At 40.0% G+C, this 22,839-nt stretch overlaps 1 protein-coding gene across 1 annotated transcript; it reads right to left on the bottom strand.

Annotated features, from left to right (window-relative positions):
- Positions 1-3,184: 3,184 nt before the first annotated feature.
- Positions 3,185-21,916, bottom strand: LOC134317605 (AP-3 complex subunit sigma-1). Its single transcript, XM_062998319.1, has 6 exons — positions 21,561-21,916; positions 15,964-16,055; positions 15,335-15,446; positions 10,477-10,548; positions 10,279-10,386; positions 3,185-3,766 (listed from the first exon to the last, which is right to left on the bottom strand). The coding sequence occupies exons 1-6, from the start codon at positions 21,627-21,629 to the stop codon at positions 3,638-3,640; spliced, it is 582 nt and encodes a 193-aa protein (XP_062854389.1). The 5' UTR covers positions 21,630-21,916; the 3' UTR covers positions 3,185-3,637.
- Between the last annotated feature and the right edge of the window lie 923 nt (positions 21,917-22,839).

Below are 22,839 nucleotides of genomic sequence, written 5' to 3' on the forward strand. Positions count from 1 at the left end.
TTTTTTTTCTCATTTTGTCTCTCATAGTTGAAGTGTACCTATGATGAAAATTACAGACCTCTCTCATCTTTCTAAGTAGGAGAACCTGCACAATCAGTGGCTGACTAAATACTTTTTGGCCCCACTGTAGATGGACTACAGTCAGTAATTGTAGAACTACAAAGTGCTTCTATATGGTAAGTGGAGCTGATAAAATGGACAGTGAGTGTAGAAACAAGGAGGTGGTTTTAATGTAATGGCTGATCAGTGTATATTAAACATTTACCTGTCAGATGGCACAAGCACACATTCATACAATTATATTATGTTATATTATAATCCATTTATTAATCTTCAGCAAAAGCTTTATCCAGATCAGTGTGTCTGCAGTACCAACCAGACACATTGGGTATGATGCTTGAATAGAACCTGGACAAGGCGCAGTACATTGGAAGGCATCTCACATTTATACATTTGCTCACTTTCATACCTTCTCACTGCTAGAGTCAATTTAGAGCAGTAAATGCACCTTATGTTTGTGGAAACAGAGAACATACCATGGCTGAACAGAACAATGACTGGAATTGAGTTTTGAAACAATCAGAGTTGTCAGAAGTACACAAATTCCAAACCCAAAAGTAAAATACAAATTCTTAATCCAAATAAGTACTTGAGTAAAAGCTACCTTTTTTATTATTTACTTGCTGTCTAGTCTAATTCGGCTTCTTTGGGACATATGCCCCTAGAATTCTTAAGAAGGTAGCACTGTCTCTCGGTGGGTAGCACTGTTGCCTTACAGCAAGAAGGTCCTGGGTTCGATCCCCAGGTGGAGCGGTCCAGGTCCTTTCTGTGTGGAGTTTGCATGTTCTCCCCATGTCTGCGTGGGTTGTCTCCGGGAGCTCCGGCTTTGTCTCACAGTCCAAAAACATACAAGTGAGGTGAATTGGAGATACAAAATTGTCTATGACTGTGTTTGACGTTAAAACTTGTGAACTGATGAATCTTATGTAACGAGTAACTACCGTTCCTGTCATGAATGTAAGCCAAGTGTAAAACATGATGTTAAAATCTTAATAAACAAACAAACAAACCAGAAATTGTTACAGAAAATATGTCCATTGTGAGCTGGTATTTCTACAAAACACAATTCTGAATTATTTTTCTGGTGCTTCTGAGATTATTCTGGTGCTATTCTTTGCAAAAGATACATGAATGTTTTTCTGGCTAGTTACGGTTTAATCCCATACATATAATTTTTGACTAGTCTCTATTGCACTCTGATCTTTAGGCCAGAGACTTTGTGGTTCTTTACATGTTTTCCTGTGATTTTTCACAAGATCCTGAATAAAATGTGGCAGTGTCTTGTGAGAAACTTCTCAGCTGGGTAAATTGTGACAGTTTCTTGTGAGAAGTTCTGGGTAAATTCACTCCTGCACCCTCATTTGTACACATTGGCTCTCACTCTGGTTTGCTGAATTCACAAAGCCTTAAAAAGGCTGTTAGTCCAGGCTGTAGCATGTTTAAGTTAAAGCAATAAGCCACGAGAGGCCGTGCATTACTGTGATTTTAGCTCGGGGATGACGTTTTTGGCACGACGCGAAGCAGAGTGCCTAAAACTTCTTTCCCCGTGCTAAAATCATAACAGTAATGCACGGTCTCGAGTGGCTTATTGCTTTTATAAAACGGCGGTCAACATGAAATATAATAAATACAACAATGTTTAATTCATAAATGTATTTATTGTGAATAAACTTACAATAAAGCATTCTTCCGCGACGCAAAATAGTTCGATTAACAGTGTTGCTAGGCAACATGAGGGCGGAAATAACATTAACTTTCTCTATTCAGTGGCGTATTAATATGGAATGATGTGAGGTGGTCATAGGTGTGAGTTTATCGGGGATTTTACAACGGCTTCGAACGCGGCTCAGCCAATCAGATTTTAGGACCGGAACTATCCGTTTTATAAATATGTTTTTATTATTTACTCAAGTATTTTAAAATTGTGGCATAGTGTTCCTATAGATAATGACTGCTTGATTTAGCTTGCAAGATTTATGATGAGTGAGATTTATATACTACAGTACTGACTCAAATGTCTGTGTCCAGTTAGCTGAATTGTTTTACCCTTGTTTATTATGGGGTTGTTTTTTTTCTAATGAAACAGGACATTTTCCTGTTTCCTGTTCCAGCATGACTGAGATTCCTGAGCCTTGACCTCAACTCTACTGATTTTGTTTGTTTATTAGAATTTTAACATCATGTTTTACACTCTTTGGTTACATTCATGACAGACACAGTAGTTACTCGTTACACAAGATTCATGGACAATATTCAGTCATGGACAATTTTGTTTCTCCAATTCACCTCACTTGCATGTTTTTGGACTGTGGGAGGAAACCGGAGGAAACCCACGTAGACAAGGGGAGAACATGCAAACTCCACACAGAAAGGACCCGGACCATACCACAACCCAGGACCTACTTGCTGTGAGGCAACAGTGCTACCCACTTAGCCACTGTGCCACCCCCAACTCTACTGAACATGTTTGGAATTAGTAGGGAGTCTCAACTGGACGCCAGGATTTCTCATCCAACATTAATGCCTGACCTGCTTTTTGACTGAATTGACACAGATGTCACTTCAAAATCTAGTGGAATAGTTCTACAATTACTGACTGTAGTCCATCTGTTTCTCTGTATGCTTTGTTAGCCCCCTTTCATGCTGTTCTTTAATGGTCAGGACCACCACAGAGCAGGTATTATTTAGGTGGTGGATCATTCTCAGCACTGCAGTGACACTGACATGGTGGTGGTGTGTTAGTGTTGTGCTGGTATGAGTGGATCAGACACAGCAGCACTGATGGAGTTTTTAAACACCTCACTGTTACTGCTGGACTGAGAAAAGTCCACCAACCAAAAATATCCAGCCAACAGCGCCCCGTAGGGCAGCGTCCTGTGACCACTGATGAAGGTCTAGAAGATGACCGACTCAAACAGCAGCAATAGATGAGCGATCGTCTCTGACTTTACATCTACAAGGTGGACCAACTAGGTAGGAGTGTCTAATAGAGTGGACAGTGAGTGGACATGTCTTATGAACTCATACCAGTACAACACACACTAACACACCACCACAATGTATAAAAAAAAAAAAAAAAAAAAAAAAAAAAAGGCATTTCTACCTCAGAAACACAAACGTGAAAAAAACTGGTGCAATATATTTATTTTTTGAAAAGACACTCACATGCACTGATTAAAATAAAACTGCTTGAGTAAGAAAAGATAAATTATATACAAAATACTCTGATTACATAGAGAATAATACCAGGAATATAATTTAAGCATAATACAGCATTATTTGGATAATCCCATAACAGTATATTTTCCATCTGATTTACAAAGCATTATAAAGATAGGATCCTCAAATACTGTAGTACCCAGACAGTAGGGGTACACCTTTAGAGAGGCCAATGGAATGTAATAAATAAATACTTCATGTCCATAGAATAAAAAAGACACACGTTGCATTCAAACACCAGGAACAACACGACAGCAAATCACACAGTACCTTCATAGCCTCTGAAACAAAATATTCACTTTGTGATTGGTAAACGTATTTCATACTTCTATACATCTGTCCATCCTATCGATTTCTGCTATTTAAAAGATGGCAAGTTTGGCACTTTTATGCTGATGTCTCCGATGTTGATGTTCTTGGGCATTTCAGGCAGGTTCATGTTCTTTACAGCTGATACAGCACGTGCAGGAGCCCCTGCGATGCCAGCCTGTGCACACAAGAGAAACACGTCATCGTGGTCTGAAGCTGTTATTCGCATAAGAACGAGCAACACGAACACGTTTCACAGAAACACTCGACGTCACCCAAAAAAAAGCAAAGCACGGTACAGACGACTGCAGGTCGGCGTTCTCGTTTTCATACACCGATGAGCCAAAACATAACAGCTTACCGCTTAATATAACTTTAATACAGCTCTGACTCACAGAGTAGGTGTGATTTTAATGTTTGGGCTCATCTGTGTAGCTTAATATGCGCATGCAGCTCGAGTCACATCAAATAAAACTAAAAGTCAGACAAAGTAACGTATCTAAGGGAACCAAACATGAGATCAATACTTCATTATAATTAAGAAATCATCAAATTAAAGACTGGCCAAGAGTGAAAACCCAAAACCTTAAAGAACTGGTATGAAAGATGGAAGTGAACAAGTTAGAGCAATGAATATTGAAACAGAGAAAAAAAAACATCTGGTTTTCTGATCTATCAGGGAAAAGAAGATAAAGTGTAATATTTGCATTATCATCTAACAAGTGTGCTGATTATAATCATAAGAACCTCTTTTTCAGGATGATACATTATGTAGTACTAACTTTCTAACTTTTTTTTTTTATGAATTTCCTCCCTTTTTCTCCCCCTTTTAGCGAGTCCAATTGCCCGATTGCATCATGCTTCCTCTCCGCCTATGCCGATCCCTGCTCTGACCGAGGACACGGAGGGGGCGTGGGTTAGCTTTGATCTCCTTGGTCAGAGCAGGGATCGGCATAGGGGGCAGCAAGCCGTATGCAGCAAGCCGTATCTCATCACCCACACATTGACGAGTGTTGTGCCACCTATCATTGTGTACGGAGAGACACACCCTAAGAGCACTCTTTCCTCATCTCTGTGTAGGCGCCTCTAATCAGCCAGCAGAGGTCGTAATTGCACCAGTCTGACAGAGAGAGACCCACATCCGGCTTAGTCCCGCCCATCAAGGCAGAGCTGAGATTCGATACGATGCATTCGAAATCCAGCTCTGGTTCCAGCGTGTGTTTTTACCGCTGCGCCACCTGAGCGGCTATATTTATTGGTTTAAAAGAAAATCCTTCACAGTGTTCCAATAACCCTAAAATAGATTCAATTGCTATGCACATTGATATCCAAGGCATTACCCAAAGTTAACTGTGTTTCTTAATGTGTATAGTTCTCCTCCCAGCTCAGTTTATTTATTCTTAATGCCTTTAATCATTTGTCTGTGCTGTTAATGATAACCCTGCCAATACCTGATTTTAAAAGACTGAAATAGAGATTCTGCACAAATCATTTCCCAGTAAGGCTTTCGCTGGAGGAAATACTGGTCAATCTCTTGGCTTGCACAATAATTAATTTTAAACTGTTGACTGTCAAGCTCATAGAGATGAGCTATTATTTCTTTCCTGTTGACCTAAAGAAATAATCCCGATGATGATAATTTATCAAAGACATTTTGCATTGTCTTTATTTTAGACGTAAAACGTGCAGAGATGACATAAATAATGAATATAAAAGAATTTTCTAAAGTGTTATAAAATTAATGACATGTTCTATGGCAATACCCTTGCCATGTTTAAATAACTAAATACTAATATTTCCTCGGCTGCTCCCGTTAGGGGTCGCCGGCGGATCGTGATCTGCGTTATTGATTTGGCAGTTTTTATGCCGGATGCCTTTCCTGACACGACCCTCCCTATTTATCTGGGCTTGGGACCGGCACTACAATGCACTGGTTTATGCATCCTAGCAACTAGGTACCTATAGGACAATTCAGTGTCTCCACTTAGCCTGACTGCATGTTTGTGGACTGTGGGAGGAAACCGGAGCACCCGGAGGAAACCCACGCAGACACGGGGAGAACATGCAAACTTCGCACAAAAAGGACCCGGACCGCCCCACCTGGGGATCGAACCCAGGACCTTCTTGCTGTGAGGTGACCGTGCTACCCACTTAGCCACAGTGCCACCCTTAACAGTGACTAAATATAACACCACTAAATAATAACTAGTTAATAGTGACTAAATGCAACACCACTAAATATTAATTTAATAGTTAATAGTAACTAAACACAACACCACTAAATATTAATTAACTAGTTTATAGTGACTATATACAAGACCACTAAATTAAATACTTGATAGTTAAAATAATTAATAGATATAACACATTATTGACATTTTTACCACTGCTTTATCACAGCTTTACCGTTCACCTGAATCACAGACCACAATGTAACACACCATGGACACAATACCAATCCATCGTAGCTAATATTGTCTGTATGTAGACGCCTGACCGGCCGATAACACTGCTGAGGTTCAAACCCTGAATACAGGGGTACTGGACTAGCATAATTTACCGCTGTGCCACTCTCTATTGGGACCTGTGCTTACAGCCCAGCACAGTGCAGCTTGACTGACATTCGCCAGAGTTTGTTTGTTTGTTTATTAGGATTTCAACATCATGTTTTACACTTTGGTTACATTCATGACGGGAACGGTAGTTACTCATTACACAAGATTCATCAGTTCACAAGGTTATATTGAACACGGTCTTGGACAATTTTGTGTCTCCAATTCACCTCACTTGCATGTCTTTGGACTGTGGGAGGAAATCGGAGCACCCGGAGTAAACGGGAAGAACATGCAAACTCCACACAGAAAGGACCCGGACCGCCCCAACTGGGGATCGAACCCAGGACCTTCTTGCTGTGAGGTGACAGTGCTACCCACTTAGCCACCGTGCCGCCCTCATTTGCCAGAGAACACAAACTGGATCACCCTGTGATTTCAACATTTTACTTAGATTTTGAATCCTGACCTCAGTGGTTTGATTATTTTGGTTTCCATTGCCTTTAGTTACACTTTTTTGTTCTGTTACACAATGTGCTAATTACACAATTTATCTCAGTAAAGGTATCAACTATTTATGTAGGCAACACATTTAGTAAGAGTGAAAGAGTCTGTAATGATCATCTCCAAAAACTGTGACAACCTTCATTCCAATTTTGCATTTATTGGGACAAGCTTGCACGATTAATCCTGTCATTGACAAATGACACTATTTATAGAAATTTAAGTGTTAATAAGTCAGCACATTGTTTTTTAAATTTGACAAACTAGTTGCCTAATACCTCCATTACTCAAGGCGATTGGAGGTGATACTGTGAGGACTGTACAAGTCTGTACAATTCATTCTCATCCCTGAGAGCAACATTAAGGAATTTAAAGCTGAACAGTGTTTGGTTCCAGAGGTTATTAGTAGCTCTTACTACAAATGTATAACCTTTCATATATTCTTATTTATCAATCTGGGAAAGATAACAAGTAACCAAACAAAAACAATACTTACCAACTATAAAAAAAATAATAATAATTTGATGTATGTTTAAAACACTGTAGTTTGCTGTGCTAGTATTAGTAATAGCTAGAAAGGTTTACACAGAAGACAGACCCACTGCATTTTACCATGTTATCCTGAGAACAAACAGTGAATAAAGAGAAAGTAGTTTTAAACAGTTCTGTCAAAGATTGTAGCATGGAGATATGATGGAATGCCACTAAATAACCGAACCGAACTACACAACAGCACTATTTACACTAATGTAACTAATATCGCTTCATTCTCTTCTCTCTGTACTCTTCGTTAGGCCAGCAGCCATTCTCTTAATAACATTCATCATCTAGGGAATGTTGTTCAAAAATTTGGCTTCAAATAGCACCAAAATAGAGCACTTGATACCCTGACTGCGCCCCAAACCGTATTCTACCTCCTACGTAGAGTATACATAACCATTTGCAGTTTGGTAATTAGATATACTATTTAGTACAGTAGTGTATGATCTGGGGTACTTTAACATCTACCATCAGAAGGCATATACTAGCCTATACAATTCAACCTGAGTTAATTTCATTCCTTTAAGTCTTTAAGTCTTTGATCCCACCCACTTTAAATCTAAAATCCCCCACAGATCTTCCACACCTTTAACAATGATCCTAATAACTCAGTTATTTTCCTTAATGCCGATGTTCAAAAAGGCATGGTGCCAGTTTAAAGTTGGTCCTCAGGGTAACTAGGGTAAAATGACTTGATTGGGAATACAGAGCAGTACCTGGGTCTACCTGTCCTGCCTGGGGGACTGAAAGATAAAGGTCTGGAAGAAGAAAATGGAAAGAACTAGAAAGTCAGGAAAAAGGAATGAGGAATGGTAGTTAAAGCAGATCAGTAATCACAGTCTGTAATACTGAAAGAATGAAACAACCCATCTTAGACCGCAGGCTAGAAAAGTTAATCAGCTATTAGTTTACTCTTTACTAGGCATGTGCCGACATTCTGTATAGTGCGATATACATAAAAACATGATACAGTTATTATCTGTGTCCCACTGCAAAGAACGCTGCTCGTGTAGACTGATTTGGGGTTTTGGAATGGAGTCTCCAAGAAGCTTATGGTTAGCATGTATGAGCATATTCATCAGAAATTTGTGTCATTAAACCCCTAATGGCTATGAAATACTTTAAACATTTACTAATATAAAAGATTTACTGGATAATGTAACATGCCCACCTGCCCTTGTATATGGCAACATGGCTCAGTTACAAATTAAATCTGTCTGGAAGAGGGAGCATTGAGGAGCTAATGATTGGCATGACTGGTCCTTCTAACTAACAGTGTCCTGTGCCTCATTGAGCGTTAATTCGTCCAGGTTTCTATTTATCACGATTTCTTCCTCACAGACTTGGCAGCTTCTTTGGAACTATGATGTCTGTATTTGGTCTAGTCTGGTTTTCTGTTGGCGTAAGATGCCAGCATACTTTTATTTTTTTTCTGGGGACTTGGTTGGCATCATAGCACTTTTGGGCAGTCAGGACAGAACCGCCCAAGATGAGCCATGTGGACACCATATTTCATTTTCAATTCTTGCAGGTGTGGAACTACACCTCACGCTTCAGTAGCCAGAAAAGAATTAGAAAATATTTTGCATTATTTTAATAGAACTGATAAACTAAAGTAGAAAAAATAGATGTTTTAAATACATTTCCATTGTTCATTAAACAACACAGTTATTTAAAAGCCAGGAACTGGTTGAAATACGGCTTAATGTTTTTAACATTGTATGTCGGCACATGCCTTACACGTGTACTCTTTTAAATTTCATAATAAATTAGACAAAATCTTAGCAATTTAAAGTGTGCACTACTTTAGACATCAAGTGCACACACAAACATTTTTACTAAGCATCTTAACATGTATTGTACATCATTTTACATTAACTTTTATTTTTAGCGGTCTAGGGCAAGTTGTCAAAAGAGAAAACAGGCAAACAGATTTGATGTTTAGGATAAAGATGCTAGGAATGATTCAGATAACATTTATGTAGTTTTTCACATTGACCAAAGCACTAATTAAAATAACACAAGCAGTTGAATTAGTGTTAGTCATTAGGCTAGTGTTAATACTTGACTAAGTAAAACCAAGAACACAATAGACAGCACTTGTCTGTTTAAAGCCAACTGGTGAGAGACAAAGAGCTGTCAAAAATATTTACAAATAAATAAATAATTTAAAAAGGTATTTGCTTAGAATGATCATTTAGCTAACTATATTTTTAATATAACGATATACATATATTTATGTTTTACCACCGATTTATCCTGATCCAGATCACGGTGTGTCCAGTTTACCCTAAATCATTGGACGCAATGCAGAAACACACCGCAGACAATAACGCCCCCCCAACCCCCGGACATAGCCAATCATGTCTGTATGTAGATCCCTGACCGGCCAACAGCACCACTAAAAATTAAAACCCTGGATTCCAGCGGTAGCAGGCTAGTGTAAATTGCCGCTGCACCTCTGAATCACCCTGTATTTATTCAAGGTTTCTTCCTGTAATTTTAAGGGAGTTTTTCCTTGCCACTGTCGCCCTCGGCTTGCTCAACAGGGGTTTTTGTATCTGTTGGTCCTGGATTTTGTAAAGTTGCTTTGAGACAATGTCTATTGTAAAAAGCGCTATATAAATAAATTTGACTTGACTTGACTTATAATTATGCTGCAATACATTAATGAACATACAATAACCTCGCATAGTCACTATAAATGAAGCTGAATCATACTAGCAACTAAAAATACCATTTCAATTTTATTCTCAAATTTAGTCCTTTTTATTAAGGAATAAAGTCAATTCTTTGCAGTTTAGCTGAATGTACCTGATACATTTAGAGATGAAATAAGCAGCAGTTATATTAAAAGTGTTTGTGTAAAAACCGAAATGTTACACCAACCATAAATACTATGAACAGATTTGATTTACAGCAGCGGTCTGCATGTTCAGACGAGCTTTCAGTGTGCACCATAGCGTGTTCAACACAGCAGAAGGCAACAGAGCCACAGACAGGCATCACAAAGAGGCATTCTGATGCATGCAGTATACACACAGACATGCCTTTACATTTCTACAGCACAACAGCACAGCTACAAAACTCTTACCTCAGACTTCTCTATTTTGTTTTGGGCGTCTACTTGTGTAATGATCTCATTCATGTTGGTCTCTAGGACCATGCCACCCATCACCATTTCAGACAGGATATGGTGGACCTGAAAAATAACACCAAAAGAAGGATTTCACATTCATGGCATGTAGAAAATGCGTTTATCCAAATCATAATTGTTTCGATCATATGTTACCTTGTCAACATGGAAAATGAGGTCAAGCTCACAGACATTCTCAAAACATTTGTCCAGTGTTTCCACCAACACCTACAAGGACACAAAAAAATCTGCAATTAATAAATAACAACTGCAAACTCTGCAAACACTGCCCCAACAATGAAAGAAATAACAGGTGACCTCAATTAATTCAGTTTCCAACACATAGGTTATAATTGGTCGGCTCCTAAGCATCTTGTTTAGTTTTTTTTCATTTCATTGTCATTACCACTTTATACCACGGAGTAGTCACAGAGGTTGCATATTGCAGCGACAGGGGGAGAAGACCCTGTCCGACCTTCCCCACCCAGGTTGGTGGCTCAGCTGAGATTCAAACTCATGAGTTTAACCACTGGTGGTGTGCTAGAATGTTAGACTGCTGTGTTACCCTCTGCCACACATTTTAATGCACAGATGCTTCACGAATCAGGGGGAAATAGTAAAATAAAAAAATTTCAAGTGCAAACATTACATTTAAAATTTTTGCTTATTTTATTATTCCTTTCTACTATGTCGAATTCATTACTTTAATAGGAGCAGTAAGCAAGCCGGAGCAGAAACAAGCTATTTTGTTTCCAAGTTTGTTTCCATGTAGACATGAAGCATAGACTATTGCAAAATATCTAAATAAAACTGTGCCAGTAAATATAAGTGTTAATCTACTAAGGTTTTTAAACCCTGGTAGCATTCAAGCCCAAAACAGAGGACTTAAAAAAACACCATCACTAAAATCTTGATCCCGAGTTCTAATCTCAGCTGTGCCTTCAACCTGGCCAGGCATCAAGCAGACAGAGTTGGTTTTGTCTAAAATGACTGGGCTTCATCATTGCTGCGACAAATGACCTCCCTGTATGCCAGTCTTAGGTATAGGGATGTAACAATACACTCTACCCACTATGTGATACGATTCACGATACTGGGTTCACGATACGATTTTTTCCCAATTTTTTTAAACAAAATAAAATTGATGACAAATTATGACAAAGTTTCCTGCAGATATTTAAGTATATATTTTCATGGGACAACACTGACAAAATGACACTTTGACACAATGAAAAGTAGTCTGTGTGCAGCTTATATAACAGTGTAAATTTATTCTTCCCTTAAAATAACTCAATATACAGCCATTAATGTCTAAACCACCGGCAACAAAAGTGAGTACACCCCTAAGAGACTACACCCCTAAATGTCCAAATTGAGCACTGCTTGTCATTTTCCCTCCAGAATGTCATGTGACTCGTTAGTGTTACTAGGTCTCAGGTGTGCATAGGGAGCAGGTGTGTTCAATTTAGTCGTACAGCTCTCACACTCTCTCATACTGGTCACTGAAAGTTCCAACATGGCACCTCATGGCAAAGAACTCTCTGAGGATCTTAAAAGACGAATTGTTGTGCTACATGAAGATGGCCAAGGCTACAAGAAGATTGCCAACACCCTGAAACTGAGCTGTAGCACAGTGGCCAAGATCATCCAGTGTTTTAAAAGAGCAGGGTCCACTCAGAACAGACCTCGCGTTGGTCGTCCAAAGAAGCTGAGTGCACGTGCTCAGCGTCACATCCAACTGCTGTCTTTGAAAGATAGGCGCAGGGGTGCTGTCAGCATTGCTGCAGAGATTGAAAAGGTGGGGGGTCAGCCTGTCAGCGCTCAGACCATACGCCGCACACTACATCAAATTGGTCTGCATGGCTGTCACCCCAGAAGGAAGCCTCTTCTGAAGTCTCTACACAAGAAAGCCCGCAAACAGTTTGCTGAAGACATGTCAACAAAGGACATGGATTAATGGAACCATGTCCTATGGTCTGATGAGACCAAGATTAATTTGTTTGGTTCAGATGGTCTCAAGCATGTGTGGCGGCAATCAGGTGAGGAGTACAAAGATAAGTGTGTCATGCCTACAGTCAAGCATGGTGGTGGGAATGCCATGGTCTGGGGCTGCATGAGTGCAGCAGGTGTTGGGGAGTTACATTTCATTGAGGGACACATGAACTCCAATATGTACTGTGAAATACTGAAGCAGAGCATGATCCCCTCCCTCCGGAAACTGGGTCGCAGGGCAGTGTTCCAGCATGATAATGACCCCAAACACACCTCTAAGGCGACCACTGCTTTATTGAAGAGGCTGAGGTTAAAGGTGATGGACTGGCCAAGCATGTCTCCAGACCTAAACCCAATAGAACATCTTTGGGGCATCCTCAAGCGGAAGGTGGAGGAGCGCAAAGTCTCGAATATCCGCCAGCTCCGTGATGTCGTCATGGAGGAGTGGAAAAGCATTCCAGTGGCAACCTGTGAAGCTCTGGTAAACTCCATGCCCAGGAGAGTTAAGGCAGTTCTGGGAAATAATGGTGGCCACACAAAATATTGACACTTCAGGAACTTTCACTAAAAGGTGTACTCACTTTTGTTGCTGGTGGTTTAGACATTAATGGCTGTATATTGAGTTATTTAGAGGGAAGAATAAATTTACACTGTTATATAAGCTGCACACAGACTACTTTTCATTGTGTCAAAGTGTCATTTTGTCAGTGTTGTCCCATGAAAAGATATACTTAAATATCTGCAGAAATGTGAGGGGTGTACTCACTTTTGTGATACACTGTATTATTTCTCTTTTATTGCTTGTCTTTTATTTATCTAAATAATGAATGCCCTTTTATTCTGAGGTAGGTACAAACTATGCCAAAAAAACTTAAATGAAATTTTAAAACAAATCCAATATTATATAAATAAATTAATAACACAAACAAAGAAAGTATCCTCACATAAATATATTTGGCTGGAAAATCCCAAACCTGGCAACTTTGTGCCGTCAACAAGGCGAGGTGAATTGCACCAGTGCCCTCTGCTGTTTAAAGTGAATATCGATTCATCTTAAATGAATAACCGATTCGAATCGTGGCACATGTGCACTGATTTTTAACTGTCTTGTGAATGCTACCAGGATTTGAAAACCTTAGTAGATTAACACTGATATTTACTGGCACGGTCGTTTTCAGATATTTTGCAATAGTCTATGCTTCATAGGGCTGGGCGATATATCGAGATTTTATAATATATCGATATGTTTTCATACGCGATATAAGATAAGACAATATCGCGTATATCGATATAAATGTTGCGTTCCAATTAGATCCGACAGTTCGCCTTTCTCTTCTCCCAGTTTGTGTCTGCACATGTTCACCTGCCCCGCCCCTCTCCCTCACCCTCACTGAACACTACTCACCCCTCCCTCCCCACCGCCAATTCCTTCTGCCATCAGAACACATTTCTGTAAGTAAAACTCCATGATAGCATGGAGACGGTGGAGGAGCTGCTTAGTAAAAAGAATAATAATGGCTCAATTATTTGGAGATGGTTCAGATTCAAAGTGTCAGATGAGCAGCAGAATAATGTATTCTGTAGAGAACGCCGAAAACAAGTCCAGACAAAAGGTTCCAGCTCACCCAGCTTCGTGTACCTTTGCTCATTCGATTTTCACTTCAAATCCCAAAGTTGAAAAACAAGAAAACGAGTCGTTATTCGTTTAAAAAACCAGTATTGGAAAACGGAAATGCACGCGCTGACATGCATGTATTTACTTCATAAACAGTGTATGCGAGTGTTGAGAAAGTAATAATAACGTAACGGTGCGTCTCCTGTTGTTCTGACTCTTGTGTTTGTATATGTGATGTGCATATATTTGCTCTATCTGTAAAAAACAAACATTATGGGGAGTGATTTCTGTACTGGATGTTGTACGTGATCATGTTAGTTTATACTGGATGATATCCCGACGTCCGACACGTCATTTATTTATTCATCTTCTATTATAGTATTTCTTGTTGTCGGCCAATAAACAACCAAAAATTAATTAAATTGCACGAACTATCACTGCAGTAAACGAGGAGCAAACAGCAATTAAACAACAAATAAAGCTGTTAAATAATAATGAAGTGCAGAACGCTGAATAAAATGCATTAAATAACGTAATAGGTACACAGTAACATGAACGATTAGTTCTGCCTGAATTACAGAACTGAGTTCTATACGGTATAAAAAAATAATAATCCAAATGGTAATGTTGTGGCGACGGTGATGTAAAACAATGTATAAAGTCCAAACATGTGAGTGGGGTTTAACGAGAACGCTACTTTTAATGTCATACAAGCTCAGTGCAAAACACGCAAGCTCACACAAGCACAGTCGGAAACGGTAAATTTCTGTTATCTTCCCTACACACTCGCGCCCTGCGCCCTATAGTGCACTTAACATTCTTAAAGGGCCAGACAATATATTTGTAATTCACATTACAGGACAGGCGAGACGTTAGAAAACTTTTTCTTAGAATAGTTCTTTTTTTTAAGGAAAAATAGTTCCTGTGTGAAGCTTCCCCAGCATGAATGTTACTAAAAGTGCCTGTAAAAAATTTGGAACATATAGCTTTGTCTCAAAAGTTTCTTGTTGTTATTACCTTATGGGATGAAAAAATATCGAGATATATATATCGTATATCGCCATTCAGCTAAAATATATCGAGATATTACTTTTGATCCATATCGCCCAGCCCTAATGCTTCATATGTACAGGAAACAAACTTGAAAACAAAATGGTCTGTTTCTGCTGGTTTGTGTACCATTGCTATTCAATTACTAATTGAGGAGTGGGGAAAATCACGGCGCGTCACTGTGCATCCATCACCCTGTACGCCATACGGCCCCCTGGAATAGTCCAACTCTGGCAGGTAAAAAGAAGCGACCGGTGACCGGTGTGTGTGTGTGTCGGAGGGGGCGCATTAAAAGTCTACAGCATACATAGTCAAAGTGCATATTAGAATCCGATGTCTGTAAGATAAATAAATTACCTGAATTAAATCTAGAATGCCAAGTTCACTCTCTGAAGAGTCTACGCAGAACACGAAGTACAGTGTGGCATAGTGTCTGTAGATCAGCTTGTTGTCTGAACCACCAATCAACCTGTGCACACAAGAAAAGCAAATTCTCAGCGTCTAGCCTTTTGTGTTTATTACATCACAGTATTAAATAATTATTACACTATGGCTGCATCCGAAATCGAGAGCGGTTAGTATGTCCGAATACGTAGTATACATTAAACAGTATGCGAGTACCCGAATGACCTACTGCCTGGGCAGCCATTTTTGAGTATGCAAACGATGCACACTTACAGTCCGATAATCTATCCCATAATTCAACTGGAGCTGCAAAGACGTTCGTAGCGAAGAAGAAAGATGATGGAAAGCGGAGAACGACAGACTTAATTTTGTCTCATGGTAAAATTGTTATAGCTGTGGCGATGAGACCTCATACGTACGAGGTTGTGTGCATACTGCGCACTTGCGTACTGAAAGAGCTTACTGCTTTACCGGCCAAACAGTGTATACTTCCTCAAATCTAGTACGTATTGTTTAAGTATGCGATTTCGGACGCAGCCTATAATTAATAGATAACTATAAACGACTATAAAAATCCTTACATTCCACCCTCAAGGAAATTGCAGATGTTCTCGTCCCGCTTAGATACCAGATGAAACGTTTCTCTGATGATCTGCTGTTCAGTGTCTTCAGTCTAGATTAGAAAAAAGGAATCTGATGAATTATTAACAACATTTCCTTTTTCAGTCCATCAACCGCTCTGTTCTGCTTAGAATGGTGACAGGTCAAGTTCCACCAGGACATACAGCCCACCCTGCACTCCCCACTCTCCTCAGACATGGCCAATCATGTGTGGGAAGACACCCGGTATGCTGATAGCACTGGTATCTCAGCGGTAGTGGGCCAGCATAATAAACCACTGCACCACCCAAGCGCCCAGCAACATTTTTATGTGTTCAAATTCATTTGTAGAAATGCTTGACCGGCCCATGTGGATGTTTCATTCATTTCACTTCTAAACCAACACAGGAGACATAACATGATTCCAGGGCAAACAACCGAAGCAGATGTAGGCTTTGTGTTCTAATTCAGTCAGCCGGTGCATGAGTTTGCCTGTTGAGTGTTAAGCTTGAACTGCATTAAAAACAGGATGTGCCAGTAACAGGTCTTCAGACTTAACGACTGAGCACTTCATGCTTATAGTTACAAAGAATTTGAACATTTCAAAATAATAAATAGTAAGGTAACAAAATTGCCCGTCAGTGTTTATTTTGGCAAACTTTAAATATAGTAAGACCAAGATTAGAAAGAAGTGATTATAAGAGGGATTATTCCAGTGTAATTCAGCAACAAGTCTAATTAAAATCCACCTAACAGTGGAAAGAAAATGTGATTAAATTAATCCAAGGTGGTATTATTTTCAAGGAGAATTCTGAGAGGACACATAGTCCTACACTGCCGAGCAGAATACTGACTGTGTGATGTAAACAGAAACATGGTAAATACATTTTTCTTCATATTTCAAACACAAATACTATCAAACCTCTTCTTTTAACTTGCATATTTTATCAATTCAAAAGCCGTTTCCCACATTTGGCTGCTCCCGTATTCAGGGGTCGGCACAGCGGATCATTCTGGTCTGCATTCCAGCTTTGCATCCAAATCCAAAGCAACTTACAGTTATGATTGAATACAATGTAAGACACTGATGGTTAAGGGGCCTTGTATAGAGGCCCAACAGTGGCAACTTGACAAGAGTGGGAATTGAACAAATAATTTTCTGATTACTAGTCAAAAGCCCCCAGTGTACCTCTACACGGTCAGGCAACCCATCCTCATCATATTGCTCAGGTAGTAAATTTGCCAGCTCGGGAGCAACTCTGCGTTCACTCGGCGACTGAAGAGAGATATCTAGCTTGTTAAATATCTGAATATGATTCGGCCGACTGGTAATGAGTGCGGTGTCGAACAGCCAATAAGAAAGCAAGATACGGTGTGAGGGGAAACGCAGGGGAGGTGGGACAGGGACAGACACTCAAGTTTTACCGTATTTCTGACCTCATCGTTTTGTACAAAACATAACACCAACGTTACATTGCAAAAAATATTTATTAACCTCGAACTCACTATAGAACAATCCATGCTGTTCATGTTGCCAAATCCACTCAGATTCATTTATTTTTCCTACTTGATTTTATGCTGCACATCAGCGCACAAACTTTGATCGCTCGCTACTTGTTGACGTGCATTTTTGGACGTGGTATCATTAAACCCCTCGTCACTTCTCACATGACAAAACGTAGTTTGGGAGACCAGAGAAGCTCGCCTGCGATTCCAGTTGGTGATGGATGGTGTAGTGTGAAACCCCCTATCGCCGATCAGTCGTGTAGTGTGAAATACACACCGACTTGAAAGACTCCCGATTACAAGAGATCCAGTCGTGTAGTGTGAACTGTACAGCGACCTGACGATTTGGAAAGTCGTGTAGTGTAAACTTGGCATTAAATGCCACATTTTTGCACACTTAAGTCCTTCAAGTTAGTTTCAATACAACGAAGCTTCTCTAAACTCACACAACTAAGCTTCTCTAAACTATACCAAGTAGTAGTCCCCAAGAAAACACTGGCCTACATTTTTGGCTCAGAATTAATTAAAAAAGACACATCTTTTGTCCCCAATCATGAAGTTTTTATTAGGGATGCACCGATCCAACTTTTTCAGGTCCGATACCGATCCGATACATATACTTTGCATATCGGCCAATACCCGATACCGATCCGATACCATTGTTGAATTAATAAACCGTATACTTTATCATGTGGGAACGGCATCAGGATCGACTTAAACATTACTAAGTTTGCAAAACAAAATATAATTAACACAGATATAAATGTACTGAACTGCTATTTATTTGTCAATAAAATAATAAACAGGCATCTTAATATTTCAGTGTTATTTTCACTCAACGAGTAAGCATCCGACGCTGCCTTGGTGACCAAAGCAATCCCAGCATTCATTGCGGGTCGGGTGCGCTTTTCTTACAGAAAAATAAACATGGCTTGACGGGGCGAAGAAACGAATGGAGTTATTATCAAACGTAAATAAAATATTACAGATTTTTAACTTGTATAAACTTGTACCGAGGAAATGTCAGGAAATGTAACGGTTATCGGTACATGAAGGGAAATGTTATATTGACGTTAGCGTTAGCGCTGTGCTACCTCAGTTCATTGGTTTTAATGGCAAGATGCTAAATGCTAAACCCGATGGAATCGCTATGTAACGCGTTCGAATAACCTGATTTATGAGTTGATTACTTATTAGAATCCTCTCTACTGAGGCAGCCGCTTATGTAGACAGTAAGACCGCGAGGCAGCTCCTTAGGTTTTCAACACACCCATAATGTAGCTGCTGACAATGAGAAAAACAGTAGTAGCTTAAATAACTTTTTCAAATAAACTTATCCGTAAATATTTAGTGCAAACAGTAATTCAAAATAAAATATAGCAGCTAAACCTGAGTAATAAACATGTTGCCATCGAACTTGTTGGCATAGCAAGCAAGTGAAATACCTCCATGCAGCTGACTCTTTGGCTCGCTCCATGTTGCTGTTTTTGTTTGTGCTCTACGCCATACGTCAGCAGCACGTCCTGTATGGGCTTAGCACGCGTCGCAAACGAATTAAAGTGAACGTATATCGGCCCCATGGATCGGTTTCATTATCCGATATCCGATCCATCTCATTTTGGTAATATCGGGACCGATATCCGATCTTAATATCGGATCGGTGCATCCCTAGTTTTTATGCTGTAAACCAGTCTAATATTCTGAACTTGACACCATAGTGGTGAAAAACATAGTGGTGTACGGTATGATTCTCTGTCAGGCTCTGCCACTGGCAGGTGAAAAAGTAGGAAGTGCATGACAGTCTTTGTTCCTGCTTCCTTGGCCAGCACAGGCGTGGTATAAGCAGCATGAGAATTGGCAACAATTAGATTGGGAAGAAAATGGGGGGAAAACATCTCAATAAAGTATCTGAAAAACATAACAGAACCAAATTTGAGTGACAGTGTGATCAAAGTGGATCTAACCACCGCTCAGGTGGCGCAGCAGTAAAATATGCTGGCACACCAGATGCTGGCTAATCGACGGTGCCTGCACAGAGTTGGGGAATAATGCTGATCAGGGTGTGGCTCTCTGTGCACAAGGCTGATCCGCATATGAACTCGCACATGCCTCGTGCAGGTGAAAAGATGCAGTCGGTACTGCACACGTGTCGGAGGGGGTGTGTGTCAGTTGCGAAGCTCCTTAGTCAGGAGTGGAGGGTTGTATCGGTAGAGGTGACGCATAATGCAATCAGGGTAATTGGACACGACCAGAGACCATATGGGTCTCTGGTCCCATATGGGGACCTTTATTCTTAGTATTGCAATCATTTTGGACTCCCTTGTAAACTGGACAGCATTTTAAGATACTAATGCTCTGGCAAGCAAAACACAATCTATATGTTTACTATTCAATACTAGACATTATAAGCTATTTATTATATCAAACTAAATGAATAATGTATATGATTGTTATACACGTGTGTGTGTGTGTTGATTAGTTTTGCCCTGATTGACTAGATAATTGAGTTCTAGAATAAATACACTGATCCATCATTTGCCTTTACAATCCCTTGATGAAGAATCCCACTAATCATCCTGAGAGCAGCGTGTACGGCATGATTCTCTGTGAGGCTCTACCTCTGGCAGGTGAAAAAGTAGGAAGTGCATAAAAGTTTCTGCTTTCCTTGGCCACCGCAGGTGTGGTATAAGCGGCATGATAATTGGCAACGATTAGATTGTGAAGACAATGGGGGAAAACATCTCAATAAAGTATCTGAATAACATAATAGAACCGAATTTGAGTGACAGTGTGGATCTGTGGATCTATTCCCACTTTTATTCTCCGTACTGCAAACGTCTTGGACTCCCTTGTAAATTGGACAGCATTTTAAGATACTATTGCTCTGGCAAGCAAAACACGCTCTGCATGTTTAATGTGCAATACCAGCCATTATACACTATTTATTTATATCGAACTAAATGAATAATGTATATGATTGTTACATGGGCTTGTGTGGTGGCACGGTGGCTAAGTGGGTAGCACTGTCGCCTCACAGCAAGAAGGTCCTGGGTTCGATCCCCAGGTGGGGCGGTCCGGGTCCTTTCTGTGTGGAGTTTGCATGTTCTCCTCGTGTCTGTGTGGGTTTCCTCCCACAGTCCAAAGACGTGCAAGTGAGGTGAATTGGAGACACTAAATTGTCCATGACTGTGTTCGATATAACCTTGTGAACTGATGAATCTTGTGTAATGAGTAACTACCGTTCCTGTCATGAATGTAACCAAAGTGTAAAACATGATGTTAAAATCATAATAAACAAACAGACATGGGTTTGTGTTGATTAGTTTTGCCATGATTGACTAGATAATTGCACTCTAGAATAAATACACTGATCCATCCTTTGCCTTTACAAGCCCTTGATGGAGAATCCCACTAATCCCCCTGAGAGCATTCTTTCATTCAGGAGCAACACGAGTCGATCCCAAGACCAAGTCACATGATAAATGGTAGTGAGTATGTAATCCAATCTAAAGCACAGGAACAGAAATTCAAGCTCACCACCATCACTTCACCCTACCTAACAGTAACATGATTCTCAAATGAATATTTCATTCATTCCATGCATGCACTTATTATCAAGTGTCTGATCAAAAAACATTATAGTGACCAGTTTACTAGTTCTAAGTGTTGCTTAGATCTTATTTACAGCTACATCTATATCAATCTAGCTCACACAATGCAGTAATAACCTGTCTTTGTGTGATATGCAAATAATACACATATAACAGCCAGCAATCAGGATTCTATTAGTCTAATTCTGAGGGCTATGTAAAGCATATGGTCCGAATGTGCCAACGCATCCTTCGGTCTGTTAGCCAGTTAGCTCCACGTATTACTAAAGCAATAACACAAGCTATATCTATTAAATATATAAATCCCTTAATGACAGTGTATGACAAATGTAAACATTAAATAGAGCGTATTGTTATAAGAAAGCAATAGTTTTATTCCACAGCTGTGCAGCGTTCACATGACCCACTGCAACAACTTAGCCAGGAGTTTGCTAGCAAGCCGAAATGAGACACATACTTACGTAATGCTCGTAAAATTTCGAAAGCCTGGGTTTTCCATGGTTGTTGAATATCAGTATGGCTTTTATCATGTTACTATTTTAGCGAAAGTTAATTCAAAATTCAGGGTGACGTGAAGGTACTCGGTGCTCTGTTACCTGAGTGAAACTAACTAAAAGCACAGCCACTCAGAGACAGCAGACAGCGGAGGAGTACACGGGAGGAGTGGGTGAGAGTGTGGACCGCAGTGCGTTTCGAAATATCCCTCCGCTTAAACTATATAAACACAAGCCTCTCGCGACCAGATGAGTCTTTCCTGACACGAAATGTTTAAAAATGTAACCTTAGATGTAACCTTTAGCGTTAATTTTATAGTATACGCAGATTTTTTAAAACTATTTTTATCTAATGAAACGGGAAGTAGAAAACTTTAATCACACTAAACCGAACTTTCCTGTCACTAGTATTACTAGTATGTGTAACTAAAGCAATAAGCCACGAGAGGCCGTGCGTTACTGTGATTTATAAAACGGATAGTTCCGGTCCTAAAATCTGATTGGCTGAGCCGCGTTCGAAGCCGTTGTAAAATCCCCGATAAACGCACACCTAGGACCACCTCACATCATTCCATATTAATACGCCACTGAATCGAAAAAGTTAATGTTATTTTCGCCCTCATGTTGCCTAGCAACACTGTTAATCGAACTATTTTGCGTCGCGGAAGAATGCTTTATTGTAAGTTTATACACGATAAATACATTTATGAATTAAACATTGTTGTATTTATTATATTTTTTGTTGACCGCCGTTTTATAAAAGCAATAAGCCACTCGAGACCGTGCATTACTGTTATGATTTTAGCACGGGGAAAGAAGTTTTAGGCACTCCGCTTCGCGTCAAAATCACAGTAATTCACGGCCTCTCGTGGCTTATTGCTTTATTTTAGAACTGCAGGAACTGACAATCATGTCAAGGGTGGTTGGAAAGCCACTCAGGTGGCGCAGCGGTAAAGTACGCTAGCTCACCAGAGTTGGAGTTTCGAACACATCGTATCGAATCTCAGCTCTGCCTTTTCGACTGGGCTGGGCAGCATGAACAACGATTGGCTGATGTTCAGGGTTAGGGGTAAAAAGGTCAGATCATAGGTCCTCATAACTGGTGCGACTGCGACCCCTGCTGGCTGACTGATGGCGCCTGCACAGGGCTGGGGAATAATGCTGATGGGGTGTGGCCCTCCGTACACAGTGCCTGTCAAGTGTATGAACTCGACTCGTGCAGGTGAAAAATGCAGTCTGTACTGAC

The sequence above is a fragment of the Trichomycterus rosablanca genome, chromosome 7 (assembly GCF_030014385.1).
Source record: "Trichomycterus rosablanca isolate fTriRos1 chromosome 7, fTriRos1.hap1, whole genome shotgun sequence".
NCBI classification, from domain to species: Eukaryota; Metazoa; Chordata; class Actinopteri; order Siluriformes; family Trichomycteridae; genus Trichomycterus; species Trichomycterus rosablanca.

Excerpts from the sequence above, each read along its gene's own strand:
- LOC134317605 (XM_062998319.1), bottom strand. The coding sequence starts at position 21,629 with ATGATAAAAGCCATACTGATATTCAACAACCATGGAAAACCCAGGCTT. Across the intron at positions 15,447-15,963 it reads AATTTCCTTGAGGGTGGAAT|GTTGATTGGTGGTTCAGACA; the intron begins GTAAGGATTTTT and ends TTGTGTGCACAG. Across the intron at positions 10,387-10,476 it reads TCATTTTCCATGTTGACAAG|GTCCACCATATCCTGTCTGA; the intron begins GTAACATATGAT and ends GTTATTTTTCAG.